This window comes from Malurus melanocephalus, unplaced genomic scaffold (genome assembly GCF_030028575.1).
Source record: "Malurus melanocephalus ecotype Western Australia unplaced genomic scaffold, MMel_1.1 scaffold_44, whole genome shotgun sequence".
NCBI lineage: Eukaryota > Metazoa > Chordata > Aves > Passeriformes > Maluridae > Malurus > Malurus melanocephalus.
This window is the reverse complement of record NW_026623276.1, coordinates 2,121,512-2,143,456: the sequence shown is the minus strand read 5'-3', so window position 1 is coordinate 2,143,456 and position 21,945 is coordinate 2,121,512. Positions and strand designations below refer to the sequence as shown.

The 21,945-nt window shown below is 37.0% G+C and overlaps 1 protein-coding gene across 2 annotated transcripts in view; it reads right to left on the bottom strand.

Moving 5' to 3' along the window:
• YES1 (YES proto-oncogene 1, Src family tyrosine kinase) overlaps positions 1 to 21,945 on the bottom strand; it is a 50,537-nt gene that overhangs the window by 6,166 nt on the left and 22,426 nt on the right. For both annotated transcript variants that reach the window (XM_057364914.1, XM_057364915.1), the window contains exons 2-8: positions 10,901 to 11,173; positions 6,628 to 6,727; positions 5,848 to 5,946; positions 2,741 to 2,844; positions 2,403 to 2,552; positions 2,032 to 2,187; positions 1,579 to 1,758 (exon numbers count right to left, since the gene is read on the bottom strand). In XM_057364914.1, the coding sequence (XP_057220897.1) occupies positions 1,579 to 1,758; positions 2,032 to 2,187; positions 2,403 to 2,552; positions 2,741 to 2,844; positions 5,848 to 5,946; positions 6,628 to 6,727; positions 10,901 to 11,165 (1,054 nt within the window). In that variant the 5' untranslated portion in view covers positions 11,166 to 11,173. The remainder of the gene's footprint in view (positions 1 to 1,578; positions 1,759 to 2,031; positions 2,188 to 2,402; positions 2,553 to 2,740; positions 2,845 to 5,847; positions 5,947 to 6,627; positions 6,728 to 10,900; positions 11,174 to 21,945) is intronic.

The following is a 21,945-nucleotide window of genomic DNA, read 5'->3' as shown; positions in this document are numbered from 1 at the left end:
ATAATTCTATATCTATATCTATTTATATATAATATAAAATATATTATAATAAATAAAAATCAGTCAAAATTACAGCAACAAAATTAAAAGTGTGTTGATAGTGGGGAAAGAAACCGCTTGATCGTATATCCTGAAGCAGATTCACAACAGTAACTCTGAATTAGATTTCGCCAATATGATTTTAGTGACTTGCTGTATTTTTTCAGTGAAAATGAAAATGTGGCAGGCCACACCTACACTACTGCTGCTGTTTGCTGTGTGTGTTTGCACAGACTTTTTCTGACCTTGGTTCATGAGATCAAAGAACTGAAGATGTGCAAAGATTTCACACTGATCTCTAGTAACCTGTCTACATTGGAAAAAAACATTTGGATACTTAGCAGTTCTTACCTGCTTCTTTTCCTCGTAAAAGGGGAAAATAAAAATAAACTGTTATACTAGCATAAAGCAAAAAAGTCCTATGGGTTTTCATAAAATGTGAGAAGTTTTTTAAAGGAAAGCAATAAAAAGAAGCTTCCAATGACATTTTGAACCTGTAATTTAGACAAATTACAATTCTTCATTTCTGTTTTTGCAAGGTAATCAGTTTGTGTAGTAAACTTTGCTTTTCTTTAGACAGACAGTTGTATTTCCTTACTGCCTTGCTGAAACCCGATTTCTGAACAATGAAAACTGATAATGCATGGCAGGTTTAAATCTGAGAGACTAGCTAGTGTTACTCAGGAACAGCAATGCAGAAGGAATTTTTCAGATTTTCTGTTCCTTTTTACCTTTTTAAATTTACACAACCTTTAAAAACTCCATTCAATCCAGCAAAATGCAAACCCATACATTTGTGGTACAGTACGAACACAACCAGTCACTCCCATGGACTTTAACATTGCTTCTGTATCTTATGAGGATAGCACAATTTCTCTATGGGTTGAACAGAAGTCAGCATTTTATAAAAAATGGAATAATTGACTTGAATATCTGCTGCTTCTTAACACTAATATGCTTATGATGTTTATTTCTACATTGTGCCTAAATCTCTAAATCTCTGTTTCAGCAGGAGGGGGGAGGGGGAAATGATATAGAGCAAAGAAAGAACGATGAAAGACTGAAAAAAGCAGAGATAAAGGAGAGAGTCTGGCAAAAAAAAAAAAAACCCTCAACTTTTTAAAATTTACTATTACACTGCTAGGTAATAAAAACTGGTAAAAAACCCAAAGCCCGACATGTTTTGCTGCTAGCATGACATGTCTACAGGCAGGCCTAATCTCATAATGATATTCCCAGCTATACCATTCCATTTAAATGTGATTGACAGTACACCCTAAAACTGAGGAGAAAAAAATCCCCAATCTTGTACTTGGAAGATTAGCAAGGGTGACACAGATGTGAAAAAGCATCATGCCTCCGCCCATGATCTAAATCAGAACTGCTCCAAGTAGGTCAAGCGTTGCTCATTTTAATTTAATCAAAATTAACACTTATACTCCAGTTATCTTATACCTAACATTAATTAAACACTTGATTTATTGCTGAGGTCTTAAATAACCTTTTAAATGTAGTATTTCTAACTATTCTGTCACACACCTTTTGTCATGAATTCAGTGACAATGTAGATTGGCTCCTCAGACACGACTGCATACAGCGGAACAAGCTTGTCATGTCGTAATTTCTTCATGATCTGAGCCTCCTGCAGGAAAGCTTCTGGCATCATTGTACCAGGTTTTAGTGTCTTGATTGCTACTTTTGTGGTTCCATTCCATGTTCCTAGAGAAACAGATCAGGTTTTTATTCCCCACTGTAATATTGATGAGATTTTCAGATGAAACTTTTTTTACTTCTGTTTTCTTAGCTAACAGAATAATCATAAACTAGAACTATACTGAATATTAATTTTACCATTACATGCATGAGCTTAACTAGCATTTTTGCCCTTCATTGCTTYATGGTATTATCTTTCCAGATCCTGATACTGATTTACTTAAAATACTACTAAAACATTAATGGGAACAACTGAAATGTGTTACATTAAGTTCTTACCCATCCATACTTCACCAAAACATCCTTGGCCCAGCTTAACTTCCAGCCTCAAAGATTCTCTAGGAATCTCCCAGGCATCTTTTGCTAGTCCCTGTGTTTGTGGTTTCACAGTGGGACACACTGTTGTTAGCTTATGGCACAGCCCATCGGCATGTTCTGGAAAACAGAGAAAAGAAGCTTATAGTTAAGCTGGGGTAAGACTGTAACAAAAGTAGTATCTTAATGTTGATAAAAAGAACTAGTCCATTTACTTTTTGTTGAAATCAAAAAGAAATGTTACAGCTGTGAATTTAAAAAATCAGTTATGTACACAGTCCTTCTTCYTCACTGTAGGCACAGGGTTACATTRGGACACTGGAAMTTGGAYKTACCTCTGTAGTGTTTCACCAGCTTCTGTAGAGATTCAAATTGTGCTCTGGTTGTGATATAGTATCCACCATTGTCAAGTTTCCTGATTTTGTAGTGTTTTACATTATCACCTCTGACCTCATCCCAGTCACGTATAGAAAGGGAATAAGCACCTAGAAAACAAGTCACATCTTCACCAAAAATTTAAAAACTTATTTAACATATCTCCCCAACTGTCATTATACACACACATGGTGTGCACATGCATTTGTATCATGGGACAGCATAAAAATGTTCATTATGTTAACCTCGGTATTGYGGAGAGGGGGGAATGGGAGAGAGAAGAGACACACAAACATACCTTTAGTGGTTTCACTCTCTCTTACTAAGAAAATACCACGCTGGTTCCCAGGATTTAAAAGTAGCCTTTCTGCATCTTTCCTGCCCATCTTACCAAAATACCACCTAGAAAATTTTAAAGGAGATTGTGTAAGTAAAAGTCTCCAATGYTTTGGTACTCATATAAGCAAAAGATTTAGAAATCTCAAGCATTGACTGGACTACTAATATTCCAAAACAGTTACTGGGCTAGTAACATCCCAAAGCAGACACAGATCAACAAAAGCAATGACATCCATATAATCAAAATATTAGGATGAGCTATATGACTCTCACTTCTATTATTTACAAAATGCATGTAAAGAGGTCTGTATCTGCAAATACTATGTTCTTCTGCTGGTTTAACAATGGACATCAGCTGTACTTAACATTGAAAGGAACACCCTCCTCAGGCTACGTTTACAGGCCAAGTTGAATCAGATGAACACATTTAGGTAGCACTGCAGCAGAAACAGCTGAAACTTCCATCTTGAGGAAGTTTTGGCATTATTTTAGAAAGCAATATTTATGCAAAGCAAGTGTGCATAAATATCACTGGATGAGAGATTCATTCAGGCTGGAAGGGACCCTTGGAGTCCTCTGGTCCAGCCTCCTGCTGCAGGCAGGGTCAGTGGTGAGATCAGACCCAGCTGCTCAGGATGTCATCCACTTCAGGCTTAAAAACCTTGAAGGACAGACCGCCAGCCTGGACAACCTCTACCCCTTTCTGGCTGTCCTCAGAATAAAATGGTTTCTTATTGTCAGCTGGAAACTGCCCTGTTTTAATTTCTGTTGCCTCCCATCTTTCTCTACCTCAGCAGAAGGAGTACCTTTTTTTACTGACCATTTAGGAACAACCCTACAGTAGGTGTCATATACTTCTACTGTGAGTAACATTCCAAATTGTTGAATCATTCTGATACCAAAAAGAACACAGACGTTTTAAAAGACCTGCATGTTTTCTTGCCTTAAGTTCTTTCACAAAAGATGTTTTTCTTCTGCACTTTTCAGGTGTGCTTATCCTAATGAACAGCCTGCATACAGTGCTGTACTGAGCCAATGATAATTATATGGTCCATCCTCATATGAATTCCCAGACTTTGGAATAACACTTATTCCTAACTACATTTTATTTTGATTAAGTGCCTCAGAAGTTACAACATCATGTAAAGTGTAAATTTCAAATATTTTTGTCTGTCACTGTCTTATCTTCAAACAAATCTGGCTTCGTGAGGGATGGGAAAAGAAGTATTGGGAACTGCTACAAAACAATGGCTTTGTGAATTCTTTTTTTAAAAAATGTAGATAAGGAGGGGTCATTTGTTGACCATGAACAGAACAGCATGTGCAATCACAAGGGAATTTGAAACTTATTCTTACATTTTGTTGTATTTGCAGTTTGACTGTTGAAGGACATGTGCAAAGTCAGAAAGGGATATGAGAGTATACACACTGCATACAATTTAGATGCAACCTATTATCTTACTGAAGAAAACTTGAATCCTAGTTCATAACTTCATATGAAAATGCCTCTTCCCCAGACTACTACAACAATTTACCATCTATATTGTAAAGTGCTGTTTTATTTCACTATCTATAAAATAATAGCAGGATTTAGTTGCTTTCTTTTTTTAGAAACAATTAAACATTTATATTTTGGTATAATTAAAGAAGCACACAAATAATATGGATCCTGTCTCAAGCAGTTTCTCCTATAAATGTCTTCAGGCTTAGAAAAGGCCACTCAGACAGAATCCTAGTGACTTGGGGCTCTATATTGCTTTTGCACTTGTAACTCTAATTAGAGTCACAACACTAAATCTTCAAATTCTATCAAAACACAGGGCTAACAAACTCTAAAGCAAATGAACCATATTCCAAGTGCTGTGGTGATATTTAACAAAATTAACACTGGTTCTTTAAAATTAACAGTTTTTAAAACTTTCCTTTCATCACCATTCACTCTCACCTCCAGTTATGAAAATCTATGACAAATCCCATCACTCTGTTCTCTCAGTCTTTAGGAGCCATCCTTTCTTTGCAAAGGGTTACCACTTTCATTTTACTACCATTGTAGTTGTAATGACATAAGMTTTTAAGCATAATTAAAAAAAAAAAGAAACTTTTGACTTTTTCTTTAAAAAAATAAATAAAAGTTAATGATTTTACAACGGAAGGATGTAAAATAACACAGCATCTCTGATGCAATAATTTTTCAATAGCAAAGAACCAAGTGAGAGCAGTAGCAGCAACATGTAAAGTCTCAGCTTGAGATTCAGGAAATAYCTTGAAAATCAGGCACTTTTCCCAGATGTAAAGTAGCAAATAGGGAAGTGCACAGATCACAAATCAGGGAACTGCGTATTAGCAGTGTCATGCCTGTATATTGAAGCAAGAGCTGTGCAACTTTATATTTCTAGCACAACAAATACAATCCCTTGGAAGAAGWATAACTGAAAACTGTATTCCAGCCTACGGGTGCCACAGTCATTTTATGTGACTGYCTAAGCACTCTGGGATGCTAGTACATAAATGTAGAAACTGGTACACAAAGCAATACAATTTTCCAAATTTATAGGAGTCCTCAGCATATCAAACCATCAAACCAAAAAGTTATTACAGATTAATAGATTAGCAGATGTTGTGCATACAAATGCCTTTTTAGAATGTAAGGTTAGGTCATACCAAGACTATAGCTGATCTTGACTCAGGGTTTGGCAGGCAAAAATAAGGATAAAAACCTAGAGTTGATGATGTGCAAAACCTTTAGCTAAAAATCATCCATTTTTCCTTTATATGATACACAAAGTGTGTCCTCCAAAATTTGTAATTACTGAATTCTCGCATTCTTTCTCCTTTAGCCCCACACGAAGCAAGCAGTTATAAAACATCTGCATGAGTGTCCACCTCATGCTTACTAATAATTATACCTTTGACATAATCCAAGCAGCATTGCTATCTTTTAATTAATAGTATTCCCCTATTTTACCCTTAAATGTTATATACAAATTACAATAATTTAAAAATTAGTGCCACCACAGGGTACAAAGTGTGAAAGGACAGTAAGATGGACAGGATACAATGTCTTACTCTTCTGCTTGAATGGAGTCTGCAGGAGCTACATAATTGCTTGGGATGTAGCCTGTCTTTCCCGTAGCAATGGATCTTGCTTCCCACCAGTCTCCTTCCCTGCAATGAAACATCGATTACCTCTTCCACATATAAACAGCACATAATTCCCTAGCATCTGTAACGTATTCACATATGAAAAACAGGTAAATTTAGGAAATATGTTATTTTAATTAAGCAGGCATCTAAAAGAGTTTGTGCTGCACCCATATACATCTCATGTTGTAAGCAACACAAATGCTTCATAGTGGAATTTAATATTGTAAAGATTTGGGGCTTACTTTTTTTATTTAATGTAAAACCAAAATGTTCTACTGCAGAGATGTGTAAATAAACTTCTCCATTGTCTAGTCTCCTTCTGCCTCTCCAGATGAGAGTAACCCCAGGTGCAGGGTCTGGGATCGAGCAGTACATGTCCCCACCTTTCCTGCCCCAAAGTGGGTAGCTGTGCCTTGCTGGGGCAGGGAAGGGAAAGAAGTCACCCAACTGAGAAGAGGTTTGGGGCTGCCATAATCGCTAGAGTTCTACATCTAAACCCAAACCCTGATCTCAGATCTCAGTCTGGAAAGTTACTGTCTCAGCAGTATTATGTATTTTAATCTCCTGCTTGTTGAATATTGAACATATTAAAAATTAAAATCAATCTACTCTTTACTGAAATAGGATACACAGCTTTCCAAAAGAACTGAGGATCTAATTATTCAGAACAACCCAGTGAAGTCTGTGAATGAGAACACTTACGTGTTATTTATTATCTGGAACCGTTCACCTTTCTTAAATGAAAGGTCATCTGTAGTTCTAGCTTCATAATCATATAAGGCCACAAATACAGTAACACCACCTTAGGAAAAAGGAAAAAAAATCCCATATGATATAGCATAATTATGCAACACTTCATTTAAGGATTTGTCCATGAAACAATCAATTTTGGTTTGGAAGAAACTAAACACTCTGGGTTGTACCTCATTTTGGAAGCCAGATCAATAATATGCACAATTCTKAAGACAGAGCAATGCCTATAAACAGACATTCTGAAAATATGCTTCCACACCAAAAAAGGCCACCAGACACATCACTGGAACTACACTAATAACTGCAGCACTTAGAAACCCGCATAACACATCATCAGTAAAAAAAAAAAAAAACATAGCTTCTTTATTAAGCTTGCTTCTTGTTAAGAAATGCAGTGCTGGAAGAACCTACAACACCACAATGGTGAACCATCAACCACTAATTTTTACAGAAGTAAAAGTTCCTGTTGAGCTTTGCCATAAATAACWGATGCACTCCCAACTTTTTGAGGTTACACATCAAGACCTACTCAAGGAACTAAACCAAAAATAGAAGTATTCCTTTGAGGACAAAGACATTTCTCTGCTTTAGCWCTGATGATTTTTTTTATTCCACCAAGTCTCCCCATCAGTGAAGCAGACCCTTGCTGAGGGTGAGCCATCAGTGCATCAGTCCAGAGAACAAAGAACAAGACAGCTCACACAAGGACAGCAGCACTCCATCAGCCCTAAGGAATCTGCTTTCCCATCCCACTTCTGGTACAGGGCATGCTGTTTAACATGCCCCCCAAACAGGACAGATGTGAGGGAGGTGGCTCATAGGAAGGCTTCTACACTTACCAGCAGGAAACCTTTTTCTATACTWCAAAGAACTAATCTATAAAACTGGGCTAAAAGAGGAAGAGGGAAAGAACAGGCTATTTGAGATGTACAAGCTACTAGCAAGAATAAAGAACTATGTACCAGAACTACGAGAAAGTTAAAATAGAAGACCACAATCAGACAATTCAGAAAGACTTTCTAAGCTCTGGAAMTGTTATTTTTCAGTGTAATAAAGATTTACGAAGCCTAAAGCTCATCCGAGCAGTAGTATATTTTTAAATGTACAATACCCTATCTCTAATATGTACATATAGGTACCAGKCTATACATGGAAGTCCACCAAGAGAAACATGTGTTGCATCTTATTTTAGATCTTACACTTAACATGACAGTGATTAGAAAGGCAGAATACATCAGGCGATGGGGATAGTCTATATGCAATATTCTTTTGCAATGTACACTTTCTGATGTAAGAGCTCCTAATCACCTAAGCATTTTCACTTGATTTGGAGTCTTCCTGTGATTACAGTCTCTCAGCAGGCCTCAGCTGGAAATGTATTTACAGTTCCGCTAGGAAAAACAGAACAAAATCCCCACAGAAGGTTAGAATAATTGAGGACCTTTTTTTWAAAAGTGTGATTTATGAACTGAACATGAATGATAATATTCCTTAGAAATTAGCAATTCCAAATTTGAGTTAAAAACCGAAACAGTTCTACCAATTTTTACTTTCATTACTACCTTCATTATTTTGATGACACAAATTGATATGTGGAGCAAGAAAAGAATGAGGATACAACGATATTCACACAAAAAGAAAGCATTCTGGAAATAAACCATTCCCAGAGTGTTCTTCAGCGGATGAAAACAATACCTGCAAGTCACAATATCACAAAAGTTTTTAACTCCATATAAACAAATTAGGACTCCATGAGCCTCGAAAAACTTCAGCTACCATAAAACCTCTTTTTATTCTCACTCACACGTGTTATTTTTTCACAGCAAAGGATAATAAAATACGTAAGGAGGACAGCATCAGGACAGAGTGATTTAAACAAAGATACTGTCAAATGAATTTTCAAGTCTTTTAGAGCTGTTTTGGCTGTGAACCACTGCAARGTGGTCCAGTTTAGCTGCTCAAGCCATCTGTAGCCACAAGGCTTCCCTTAAAGGTTCTCCTYTCATTAGGCTGGTATTCCCATCCTCTAATCTATGACTGGTTTTGGAGAGCAGACTTGACCTTCTTGTTCAGCATGGGGATTACAGMGCACTAGTACTTGCAAAGCGTCATGGAAGGCAAGAACAGCAGTCCATTTTTCTGTTTTGATTCTCAGCAATAGTCTATGAATTCAAAGTATCKGATGACTGACAATGTGTAATACAGGAGCAGTCCGACTAACTCAGATCTTCTCATTTTCTACTCTAGACGAATAAAAGATGGCTAAACTCTTTTCAGCCTCACTACAAGCCACGATGACAACCATATCATCCTCTTGCCACACATCACTGATCAACTGGGTAAGTACTACTGACAATTACATCCTGTTTCATAAACCCGYCTATTCTCCTCTCTTGTGAAGCAAAGGGCGACAGAATGTGATCCAGTGTTTCATCGGTCACAAACACAAAAAGCTTACAGCCGCTTGTCATCTCATTCACTCACAAAAACACCCAATTTTGATTGATCTGAAAAGCAATACTGAATTTACCACATAATTTTTAGTGCAATTTTATCTATGTATGTATTTATTAATTTATTTTAAATGTGTGGTTTTTGTGGATGGGCTGGTTTCACAGAATGAGAAGGAATAATTTCATATGCAGTATCATTTTACCTAATTGCAAAACAATGGGAGCATTCACACAGCTCAGCCTCCCTGCTGATAACTGATTTCACACTGATGAGATACTGGACTCTCTTTTCATGAGAAATCTCTCTTGTTGACTCTGGTTCAAGATATAAGACGCTTAACTACCAGCAGGAACAGGAACAGGCAAGAGAACATCCCTTCTGGTCTCTGCAGCAAAGGATTTGTGGTACCTAGCAGGGGGCTACATCCCTGATGTCTGGTTATGCCCAGGAGCGCCTACACACACTGCTGGAGATTCCAACATGAACAAAGAACGTGATGTAGTAAGAAGAAATACACTGACATGCTTGGAGATGAAATACAATAAACTTTCCTCAGCAGAGCTAATGAGTATAAAGAAATGCTGCCCTTATTTAATTTCTGTGTATGTTAATCCAAAATGGGGATTCAGAGCTGACTCATAAATGAGACAGGCTAGATGCTCATTTTAATTATTCAGTTTTCTACGTATTCCCAAGAAAAGGAGTACAAGGTGATCCTTACCCAACAATACATATTTGGTTTCCTGAATTGCTTAATGTCAAGGACAGAATAGGTTTTCATGGATCTCAAATCTCACGTTTAAAAGACTTTAAACGCCACTGTAATAATGCATACATTTAAGCACCATAATTGTGCCAGCATTAGAGGTCTGTGGGAAAAGTAGAAACAAGCTAATAAGACATTATTTACTTTGTTTTGTGAAGTGTCTGYGCAGAACTCCTAAAATAATTCAGTCATTTTTTCTTGTGTCTCTCAAAAGAAAGAATAAATCACAGCATCCTCTCAAAAATATCCATCAAAACTATGAATYTAGCTATGTGGACAAAATCGGTATTTTTATTAGTTTTAAGATYTTGATATAAAGGTGGGTGGATAACATCAAATATGCATGTTGCTTCAAAAATCTTCTATACCTTAGCCAAGAAGGTCTCTGTGCATTGCAAATTCTATATTTACATTTTCCATTTTGGTTTTAATATGACCACCAACAATGGGAATTCTACTCTTTCATTTTACACATATTGTTCCGTTAGTAAAGTACACAGAATATGGTGAAAATCCTGTTAAGCTTTTCTAATTGACTCAATGTTGTATTAATATAACTTAAAAGTAATCAGACTTGAAAACAATTTAAAATATCAATTTCCTGAATCTGAAGTAGTTTTCATTTTGTACATCTCTCMAAGTTTAAAGCCATTATCTCATATGCATCCCTTAAACAGCTTAGATCATCTAAAGACATTTCATCAACTATTCCCATCATTGTCTTTATTAAGTTTTAAATTTCTCTGTGATGTGATCCTAACTGTCTCCACAAAAAGAAAAGATGAAACACCCAACCTCCATGCCCCGGTCACTAGTGAATATAGGCTGAATTATTATCTGAGCAGTAAAGATAATGAAAATCAGGAAACTCTAAGAGGTAATTTATTTTAAATAAATTTGCAGGTTACTAGTGCGTGGCAAGGTGTCATAGTATTTTTTTCTTACTATGACTGTCAAGCGGCTATAATAAATAATAATAGCATAATTTTATGTAACACTCACCTGTTAAAGTACTAGGATATGGACTTGGCACAGCTGAAAATGAAGATGATGCTCCTCCAAAAGGTGTCATTCCTGAAGGCCCTCCAAAAGGAGTCATGGAATGACTATTAAAATTAACTGCTGATCCCTTTATTGATGGTGACTGTGTTGCTTGGCTGGAGTCTGATCCATAATGACTGACATGGGAAATAACAGGTTCTGGAGCATTTTCAGTTCTGTATTTCATGGCTGGGCCTTTACCTTCTTTGCTTTTAATGCACCCCATGGTTGCTTCTGTGAGAATGGGAGGGAGAGAAAAAAAAAAGAGCTCACCTTCATGTTGTGTCTTTTGATAGGTAACACAGAGTATTCCCAAAAAGTTAACCCAAAGACYGATTTATTACTGCTAAACCCATTGCAGAGTGTAAACTCTGATGAAATAGTGCTCTGGAATAAWATTTAAACCATTACCAGACCAGGGAAGCCCAAATTATTTTCCCTTACAACTTTACATACTAACAGCATGTTTGGATTATCCTTCATCCCAGTTACTTCATGGACTGTAAAGGGCAGCAAAGAAAAAAAGGGGAAAAACCTAAGAGGGAATCAGGCAACAGATGAGGAAAAGACACTGTAGTCTTCTATAGCAGGGTGGAGGGGAAAACAGATGTGACTAATCCAGAGTCAATTATGGGAAGCAAATCCAAAGCAACTAYACAAAGAAAACTAATGGGGCATTCCTGCTTTCTTTTTTAAACATCTGTGCAATGAAATCTTGACCAGCTGGTGACACTGCAACCAACATCTTTAAAGACAGAGAGAAGTTTTCATCCATTCCAGTCCTGTCAATACATTTCACAGATCAATCTGGGATATTCACAGCCACAGGACAGAGTTAAATTCTAGGGTAACTAAAATTGAAAAAAAGAAAAATAAAAGAAGAAGTAACTACAATATCYTTAGGGATTTAGAAACTGAACTGTGCCCAGAAAGGTACACAATTTATATCCCTGATGGCTCAGGATTGCCACCAGCTCCCACTACAGGCAGCCAGTGCCAGAGCTGTTTACTGTGGGGACACCTATTACCTGCTGCTAAAGGGAATCAGAGAGGAAACCTGTCGCCAGTGATTAACACCGACTGAGCCTTAAGAAGTTGCCACCTGCCATTTATCAGGTGGTGACAACTGGTAGCAGGCATTCTCTGGCTTAACCCAGCTGGGAAACAAATCAGGAAGAAAACWGCAGTGTCTATTAGATGGAGCACTAGTCTGGCATTAAAATTCRTGCATTATTCACAGGAGGGGGTTTAAAAATCTACTCTATCTTCAAAAGTAAGACCTCTGCAGAAACAGGAAATCAACTGCTCTCTATCTGCTAATGAATCTATTAAAAAATAAACAGCAGGAGTCTGAAAGCATGAAAACCACATATTTAGTAAGTACAACAGCAATTTCATGGACTCTAACTAACAATTAGGGAAACACAGTATTTCCCAATGTGTGTCTCAATTCCTCCTTACCTTGTTAGCTATTAGACACAGAAATATGGAACAAAGTGAATTTTACTAAACAAATRCTGCCTTAATATAGTCACACAGAGAGAAACTAATACCCTCCRTATAACTAACCATTACAATAATAAAGATACTATAATTTCCTCAAGAACCATGAATCAGAGTTCCTGGAAAGAACAAGGTCCACAGACAGTGAAAGACTACAAAACTTACTGCTCARAAAGATTAAGTATATTCACCCTATCATTTCAGCCCCTAATACAGCAACGTAATACAATTATTGATGCAGAAACAAGTAGCAACAAACAACTGTGCTTTTACAAATCACATTTATGGTTTTCCACAAAACAATGAATCATCACAAAGCACACTTCTTAAATTATTTTTACTCCTCATACTATTATTGCCAACATATTAAMTATGAACAAATTTTAACAGAGCAAGGCTCAAATATGTTCAGAAGAATGCAATGTGCCTAAATACTTTACAAAAAACCTTGCCATCTACAGTAGAAAACCAGTTATTAATTCACAATAGAAGTCAAACATCCAGAATCACATCCTTTTAACTTCTTTATCACTGAAAATAGAGACTGAAATCCAAAACACTTTCTTTTGGCCATGCAGCTGCCTATTGTGAATTCTTGTCTTCCTCTAAGGCCTAACTGATTCTTTTTTAAAAAACTGAATCAATGTTTTCTGCTAGCATTGAATAAAAATCCAATCAACTTTACAAAAATGTCTTTTCTAATAGCACTGATTCCTTGCCTTTGGCTGGAAGTTAAACACAGAATTCAAGTCCATTACACTACTAACGTTAATCAAGTAGATTAAAAGGGAAGTACAGAGCATCTGTCTAAGTGTCCATCACAAATATTTTTCCTTCCTTCTGGCATTTGTCTAACTTGTAACAGGCTGATAAAACCTCAAAAAAAAAAATAGTAAACAATTTACCGAGTCCGTAAAACTGCTGGATTCTGCCCAAGGAATTGCTGATCAAATGGCCAGTAACTACTATCACCCGTGTGTGGTCACCAGCTTAGGCTGTGTCAGCCTCAGGAACTTACTATTGCTACACTTGTGTGGCACAAAGAAAAGCCCTTATTGAAGACCTGAATTCATTCTAGAAAAACAGAATCAGCCTCTCCCTTGCTTCTCCCCTCCCCAGCCACTTCACTGTTAAGGTAATCTTCTTTCAGGGGTTAAAGAGATTAACAACAGAGATTCAATCAGCACTTCAAAGAGAAAGACATTCAGAAATAAGCAGACARAAATGTAAACATTCTACTTTTATAACTGCATAGCCACAAAACAAAATTGAGCCCGCAAACTCCTTAGCTTTCAAAAGCAAAAACTATAGGTATGAACTGCAATACAATACTGTGTGTGCATTTGTTAGGAGGAATTAGAGGCATGAGGGAAGAGAAGATGACATAAACCAAGAGCGAGTAGTTAAAAAACCCTGAATGCCCATACAGTGGGGGGAAACCCCCAACGACTTAGTACTGTTTAGTCTTGCAATAAATTACTGGATAAAGAACAAAAAACCCCTAAGCAGCTGGTGTGCAATGTTGGATTTGATTATTCTGGTACTGCATTTGTTATAAAAAATGTATATAACTGAAATAACTTCACAACTATTTTTATCAATCTTTGCCTGGCCAGCAACAAAATATCAGGGAATACATTTTTGTCATAAAAAAAAATCACAGTTCTCTTTCTGACGCACTGAACATTTTAGAAATAGATTCAGATGGGAAATTCCTGCTTGYACTGCAGAAGTCCATCTATTTAAAGAAATGCAGGTCCAAGGTATATCATTCACAAGCCACTGATTTCCCATTAGTTAGATCGTTATTTTAGAGCAGACTGGTGTTTGAGGCAATCTGCTGGAGTAACTTCAGCATCTTGTTATTTCTCTGAAACAAACATTCACCTATTGGTTCTGATCACTGTGCCCACATGTTTTGGATGGGGGAGGGTGGCAGTCAGCTTGCAGGAGGTCTGTCAGGAAACCAGGTTGAGAAAGGCACGGACTACAAGCCCAGCAGCCTTGTTCTGCCTTCTAGATGAAAACAAACCTATGTTACAATGTTTTCAAGTAGAAAYAGAAGCTAAAATGATCACTGTTAAGGACAGTTGAAGGTCAACAGGATGAGAGTACTCCAGGAAGTAGGAATCAAATGAGATTTTAGTAGCATCCCACTGGATTTGCACTTTTTGGAGAAGTCATGAAAAGAGCAACAATTAATTGTCATTCAATATTCTACAAACATCTCAGACACACTGAAAAGATGAGAGCTACAAGAAAGTCAATGCTCCCCTCTTGTCTTCCCAACTCCTTCTTCTAGCAGAGTGCCAGATCATGAGGAAACCTTTGTTCAACAACAATTGAAAAGTGTGGTCAGTAAAGTCCTTGTGTTGGCTTTTTTTTTCTGCTTTCCTTTAAGAATGAGCTACTAGACCAAGAAAAACAARTTTTTCTTCTAAAGCCAGTACACCTTTGGATACTGACAAATTCCCTCAGGGTGCCTGCAACCTTGTCCATCCAGCACAGAGAGGTGGATGTCACAAGGAGACCACTCATTATTCCAGTGTGTCTTTGCTCCTTCCAGTTGGTAGTTACCAAAGTTACTCTTTGGTTCCTTGAGACATAGGATAGTCAGGAGTGCTTCAAGGAAGGTCTCCTACTTGCATAAAGGAAGATTAGGTAAGMATTTTGTCTGAAAGAGGTTTTCAGCTGGGGTGGATAAACTGATAGTCTGTTCCAGCCAGGTGCCTTAGAGCAAAGCTGCCTGCAAATGCCTCTGAACACTGCATTTCCTTGTCCCCACACTCTACCCATCAGGACCAAGATTTTGAGGGCTAGGTGTCAGCCTCTGAAACCCTGAAGACCAAGGGCTGGGAGAGCCTCATATTTGTCTCCCTTGCTGTAATGGATTTGATAACAAAACCCATTCACCATAAAATACCCCCAACAAAACAACCAAACAAAAAACTCTCAAGAAATTTGGGGAGTTTCCTTTTGGGGCCAAATGAACACTCTTCTGATCTTGCACTGTTGTTACAATGCAGCATGTCTCAGACACTTTCTGGAGACTTCATCATGAGGTAAGGCCAGGAGTGACAGTCACATGTAGCACTTTCAATGTGCCACAAAAGAAAAGATGCTCTAGGAACTTCCTCTCTTTTCCACCTCTCATGTAAATCGAGTATTGTACCATAACTGAGAGGCAGAGCAAAGAAAAAAAAAATCACTAAGGGAAGGACAGTTTGCAACATTTTGATTTCATTCYTTTTGATTATGAAAATTATTCATACAGCTAAAGAAGAGCACATAAACGATTTTTGACTACAAAGAATGGGTCAAGGTAGAAGAACAAGCAAATCAAATTTCTTTCCAGAAGAATAAAGCAAGACTGTAAATATTTTCCYACTGAAAACAAAAAATCCTCCAATTAAAAATAACTACTCATGGTACATAGAAAAGTAAGTTAATTCAAGGTTCACAAATGGCTAATAAACAGATGRAAAAAAAAAACACTGAAGATTTCCACTGCTACTCTACCTTCACTTTTCAGTGTTAGCATAAAAAAATAAATTGCTTCTGTCAAGACAAGACATGCCTTCACTCTGTGAAACAAATGTCTTACAAAAAGGTTTTACAAAAAGGTCTTAACTTTCAACCAAAGTAATGATTTAAGTTATTAAAATTTCATGCAATGATAAAGACAGGATATTCTGTGGGAAGTTTGCTAATGGATCCATTAGCTGGCAGCTGTCTATTTACTCAAACAAGTGTAGAGCTGATTCCACATGTCACCGGAGACACAGAACCTATACTGGCTTTTTGTACAYTGGGCAAACAACACAGAGCATCTGCCAAACAGCTGGTTTCAGCTGGTGGTATTGAAAAATCATTTATCAGATGTGACATAGAATGAAAAAAATGAAAACCACGAGTAAAGAGGCTAACAAGCTCTTTGGCCAATAGTGTAACATACAGCTAATTCAGACCATCTTTAACAGGTCACTGCTTTGGTATGAAAACAGAAGTGGGCTTTCTTGCCTACAAAAGAACCTGCCTTGTTTGTAAAGGCAGTAAATGAAAGAATTGCCCTGTGTTCTTTGCAGAGTATACACAATTTTAAAAAATTAAGCAGTTTTTATCATGGGATATAATTTATCTTTTATGAGCTGTCATAAATTGCAGGGTTTGCTTATTTTACCATGAACAATCCATGACATTTCAAAGAATGATGTTCTACTGTATTCAGTTTTATAATTAGCAGTAACATTAGTGTAATGAGACCTCAGAGAGTCTGCATCATTATGCATTTAAAGCACAACTGAAATGACCTTGCAATTAACGGTTAATAAGGAGCAAAATGTGAAGATAAAAGAAAAAACAGTAAAAAAAAAAACCCACTGAAGCAAGGATTTATGTTACTTGAATTTCAATGTTTAATACACATATTTTTGTAGTTCTACCTGAAAAATAACTATAAACCAGTATTATTAGACTTCAGCTTGCCCATATACCAAAATATATCTATTTAAAACCATCCTCTTTATTACAAAGGTAATCTGAACTTTTGAATCCTAATGGTTGTACAGACCTAGTCCTTCTCTTATCATGACTACACAAACATTCTAAACAAAAAATTCTGGTGATTTTGATTTCATTGCAGCAGAACAAACCCCAGATTGTTTTCTAAWAAAGCTACAGCTAGCAAAACAATGTAGCAAATAAAGGATTCTGTACAGTGAAAAAATGATGAGTATAAAAATGCTTTTTAGGTGGACACTTTGTATCTCAGAGTCAAAAGTGATWGGAAATATTACATTTTTCTACTCTGGTTCATGTTTTTTACAGGACTCAGAATTTTAAATTCGCTTTAAATTAATGATTGATACTGGTCCTTCTAATGGAGGTGCCAGKTAATRRGCTTACATGATSATGACAACTGKGCTCTGAAGGAATACTAGATTCCARAATGCCAGCTGAAAAATTAGGATAAGCAGAAATTGCTAAAAGAACAAGGTCTTTCAATCCTTCATGTCCTTCCCTGATTTCCTGACTTTTTTTTTTTTGGAATGGAAGAAGTTTTATGGAARTATGCTTCCTCTAAGGTCTGCATGGTTTAGACACGGGAGATTTGCTCAGATGTATCAGACTTTGAACATCGGATCTATGTAGCAGTCTGAAGATTTACAGTCCTCCAATTTGGATTGTCCCAGGCAAAGGCTTCTCTCCTGAAGAAACACATACTGTTCCTGTTGGAACTAGCAGGTAGATGGAACTGTCCCAGCAGGTGGTACAACCCTCATACCAAAGCACAATAGGCCCTAGCAATCCAACTGCAAGGTCCCAATGGATTACAAATCAGGAAAAACTGACTATGGCAATGAAAAGTTCTAACAACAGAAGTGGAATTAAGGATTATCAATGAGGCGAAGTTCAGAGAGATGTGAATACTCTCTGCTTTCCCTCTCAGTTACATTCTTCCTTTTGTCTGGKYCAAACATGTAGKATTTTCTCCCWCTCACTGTACCCGGACAGCTGAATCTGCAGAGGTACAGATTTGTGTACCTTTGAAGTGTCTTTAAAGACAGGCAAAGGCTCCAGGAGCATATTGGAGACAATCACTATGCCATGGATGATATGTAGCTGGTTCTGCAAAACATAGTCATAAATTTGTGCTTATTTACAGTCAGAGTTTCACCTACACTATCTAGAGGAGTAGGTTTCCTTTGACCAGATGTTATATGCRAGAAAAGGTGGCCTTTTCAATCAGAGTAAGAAGTGGCCAAGAAAGATTAGAGGTGGAAGAATGCAAGCCCACTGTAATTTTAAACACACTTCTAGACAAAGAACACCTAGTTCATTATTCTGTCTTCAAAAGTGGCCTTTGCCTCTAACCATGAGATCCCTTGGAAGATGAAAGAAGTAGATGAGTGCAGACTYCTCTGACCCCCACCAATCTATAGCTCAGAAAGTCCAGTCACATAAAGACTAAGGAATCAGTTACCTGAAGAAAACTCTAACAGCTTATGGATTTAAACTAATATAATTATATGGATCCAATGTCTGCATAGGATTTAGCATTCCRGTACGTATTCACTTGAATTGTTTTATACTTACTAGTTTAAGTCAGAATAATCCTTTCCAAGAAAATAAAAGTAGTTATTRCTATAATAACATTGRTTTAAAAATAACAMATACTYTGATCTAGACAAGGCTTAGGAAAATCCACAGGGGGTGAATATCATAGCCAAGATCAGGACTAAGATTTTGCAAGTGCTACTGTAGTGGCTTAACTTTTTGTTTGATACACCAGTGCAAGGCTTCCTCATCCAAACTGTTCCAGCACCTGAAAAAGCACACTCCCACCATCAACATCCTTGTCTTCCAGTTGACCACATAAGCGAGTTGCCTACCTTGTGTGCAAGACAATGAAAAGCACAAAAGAAAGAAGTTGCTGGGTGGGAAAAAGCCCCAAGCAAACARAAGAACCTAACACCCCAAACCCACCTGCAGCAGGCACAGAGCCTAGCTGGGGTACCTGACTGACATCCAGAGGSAGCTGCTTCTAACTTCCAAAGCAGAGCACAGTAAATATGTCAAATTAAAATAGTTAACTTTTAAACCCCCTACCAACTACTAAATAGAGCTTCTGTACAAAGAAAGTTTGTTTTCAGGATATGTTCTGAATTTCGAAAGAAGTGAACATACTGTTCACTTTCAGAAAGGGTGAAAAATAATTTGCGCTTTTGTACACCCAGTGAAAAACCTGCCGACAAACCTAAAGCAGACAATGCAAAAAGTGATGGATTAATTTTCTTTCTTCCAGCAGTCACGATCACAAGGGAGAGATTAACTACAATATCAGAATTGCAAAAGCAGTTTTATATGATGAAATATATAATACATGTACATTAGACCATTTTTAAAATTTAGAGTTACAATGTCTAGCCATACAATTTCAAGCCCTTACCAGACAAAGACATTWTCTCTGACAACAGATGATACCACAGACAAAACAACCAATATATTGTCYAGACAATATTACTGCTCCATTGTCTTGAACATTTAAGTACACAGTCAATAAATAAATGCAGAAAAGGACAATTCTGCTGTTTTGGTTTGTTTTACAGTGTAATGGCTATTTTTATTAATTTGTAAATTATTACAAGTATCTTAAATGCTAAAAGTCTGATATATTTAAGGGGTCTAGCCAAAAGATTATTTCAAATACTAAGGCATGTCATACCTTGTCAAAGATATCTAGGATATTGCAGACAGGATGTAGGAATCAATTTATAAATAGAAGTAGTTTCTTTTCATTGAATTCTATTTGGAAAACAACAAAAATCATGCCTGGTATCATAAACCATTTTCACACACTTACCCGTTCTATTTAAGCATATTAAAAGCAAAAGTTATTTTAAAAGCCACTTTTAAACTTTGTTTACTAAAATAAACTAACATTGCTTTCTGAGTCTCACAGCACGAAGCATGCAAAACACTTTCCCAAGGGACATTTGCCTTACAACAAAAGTGACATAAAACTTTCATGGTAAAAGAACAAGCTGCAGCATTTTTGTTCTGAAMAGATAATTTAAGAAGCAATTTCTTTCAATGTTCAACTATGAACTACATATGAAAAATGGACTACAACATTTGCAAAGAAACAACATTTGCATCTCCCAGAATCTCAGAGATACTGAAATTCTTATGAATCATTTTCATCTTCTCAGCTGGGCATATTTTAAGATGACAGAGTAATTCAATATCAGCAACAATCCTCTTGCAACTTCATTAGTCAACTTGAAGATATAAAGGAAAGAAACAGTTGCAGGAACTTAAGAGATGAATCAATGAAAAACCTCTATAACAAATGACTGTTATTTCCACCCAAATTATAGCACAGGGTCACTGATAAGGAATATCACGGAACTAAAGATATTATTTATTTGCTGTTTGATACAYTGTTACTGTACATTTGCACATTCCTGCTTTGCAGAAATAAATTTCCCATCCACTCTTTGCCAAACATCGCCCTAAGCTGAAAGTAAATTCTCCTTTAATCTGAATGTTATTTTATCATAATACAGTTGACATAATACCATGTTAAGAAAAATCAGTAMTTAAGTTATTTAAGTCCAATTACTGAAAAAATGTGGCAGCTCATTTATTCAAGGACCATATACCCAAACCTCCTYCAACACTTAGCTCTTTGCTGAACAACAGGATTGCAAGGAGACAGCTGGAAAATATCAACCTTTGGACTAAAAAAAAAAGTGAAAGTATATATAAACAATTACAAACATACACGTACATTGTTCTTCATGAATCCATAGCACGTGTTTTTTCTTTGTACATAAAAAAAAGTGAAAAGCATAATTAAATTGTAAAGAAATTCAAAATTAAAAAAAAAAAAGCTGACACCTGCTAAATAACACCCTTATGAAAAGGAAGGAGCTGGATGATATTTTAACTAAACAAGAATTATTACCCTAACAGCGATCATTAGTGCTGGTCTATTGTTGCTCTACCGACAGTTATAATCGTGTTCATAGGCAAGAAGACCAGGAAAATTACCTTAATTAGCTTGTCAGGCATCTTGCACAATAGAGGCCATAGGGCTGCCCTAAATTAATTTTTCCTTTTATGGTCTTGAATGTACACACATGCTCAAACTAATTCAAAGTGACTTATGGAAAGTCCACCCACAGTTTGGACAAATCCTTAATTTTGAACACAGTAACCACTAAAAGTACATGCCTCACAACCCATCTGCATTTAATGCCAACATACAGAAAACACCTTTGCCTTGGTGCCTTACCACTACCCTGTTCTTGTTTCCTGTATAAGAAAAACCACAACTTTCTTAACCCGTCCCTTTGACAAGACTCATGAAGTCTCACTGGACTGCAGTCTCATCAGTCATTGAAACACCTAATTTTCTCAAGATCCCTCAGTTTATTCAGAATCTTCCACTGTTCCTGGAAGTGATCACTAGGAATAAACACGACACTCAAGGCAGGGGTTATTCCTTAATCCTTCTTTCATCACAGAATGTTTTGGATTGGAAAGGATCTTCAAAGATCATCTAGTTGTGGCCCACATGACCTTGAGGAGGGATATCTTYCAGGTTGAGCAGGRCCCYTGTGAACACCTCCAGGGATGGGGCACCCAYAACYAATCTGAGCAATTTGTTACMGTGTCTCACYGCCCTCATGGTGAAATACTTCTTACTTGTATCTGACATCAAGCATCTGTCTTTCAGTTTAAAGCTGCTACCCCTTGAGCTGTCACTACAGGCCCTGATAATAGTCTCTCTGTGCTTCTCACACTCTCCATTTATATACTGAAAGTCCACAATAACTCTTCCTGGAGCCATTTCTTCTCCAGACTGACCAATCTGAACTCTCTCATAGGAGAACGGCCCCAGCCCTCTGATCATCTTCATGGTCTCCTCTTGGCCTGCCCCAACACTTCTGCACTGTTCTTACATTCRGGGACCCAGAGCTGGATGCTGCACTCCA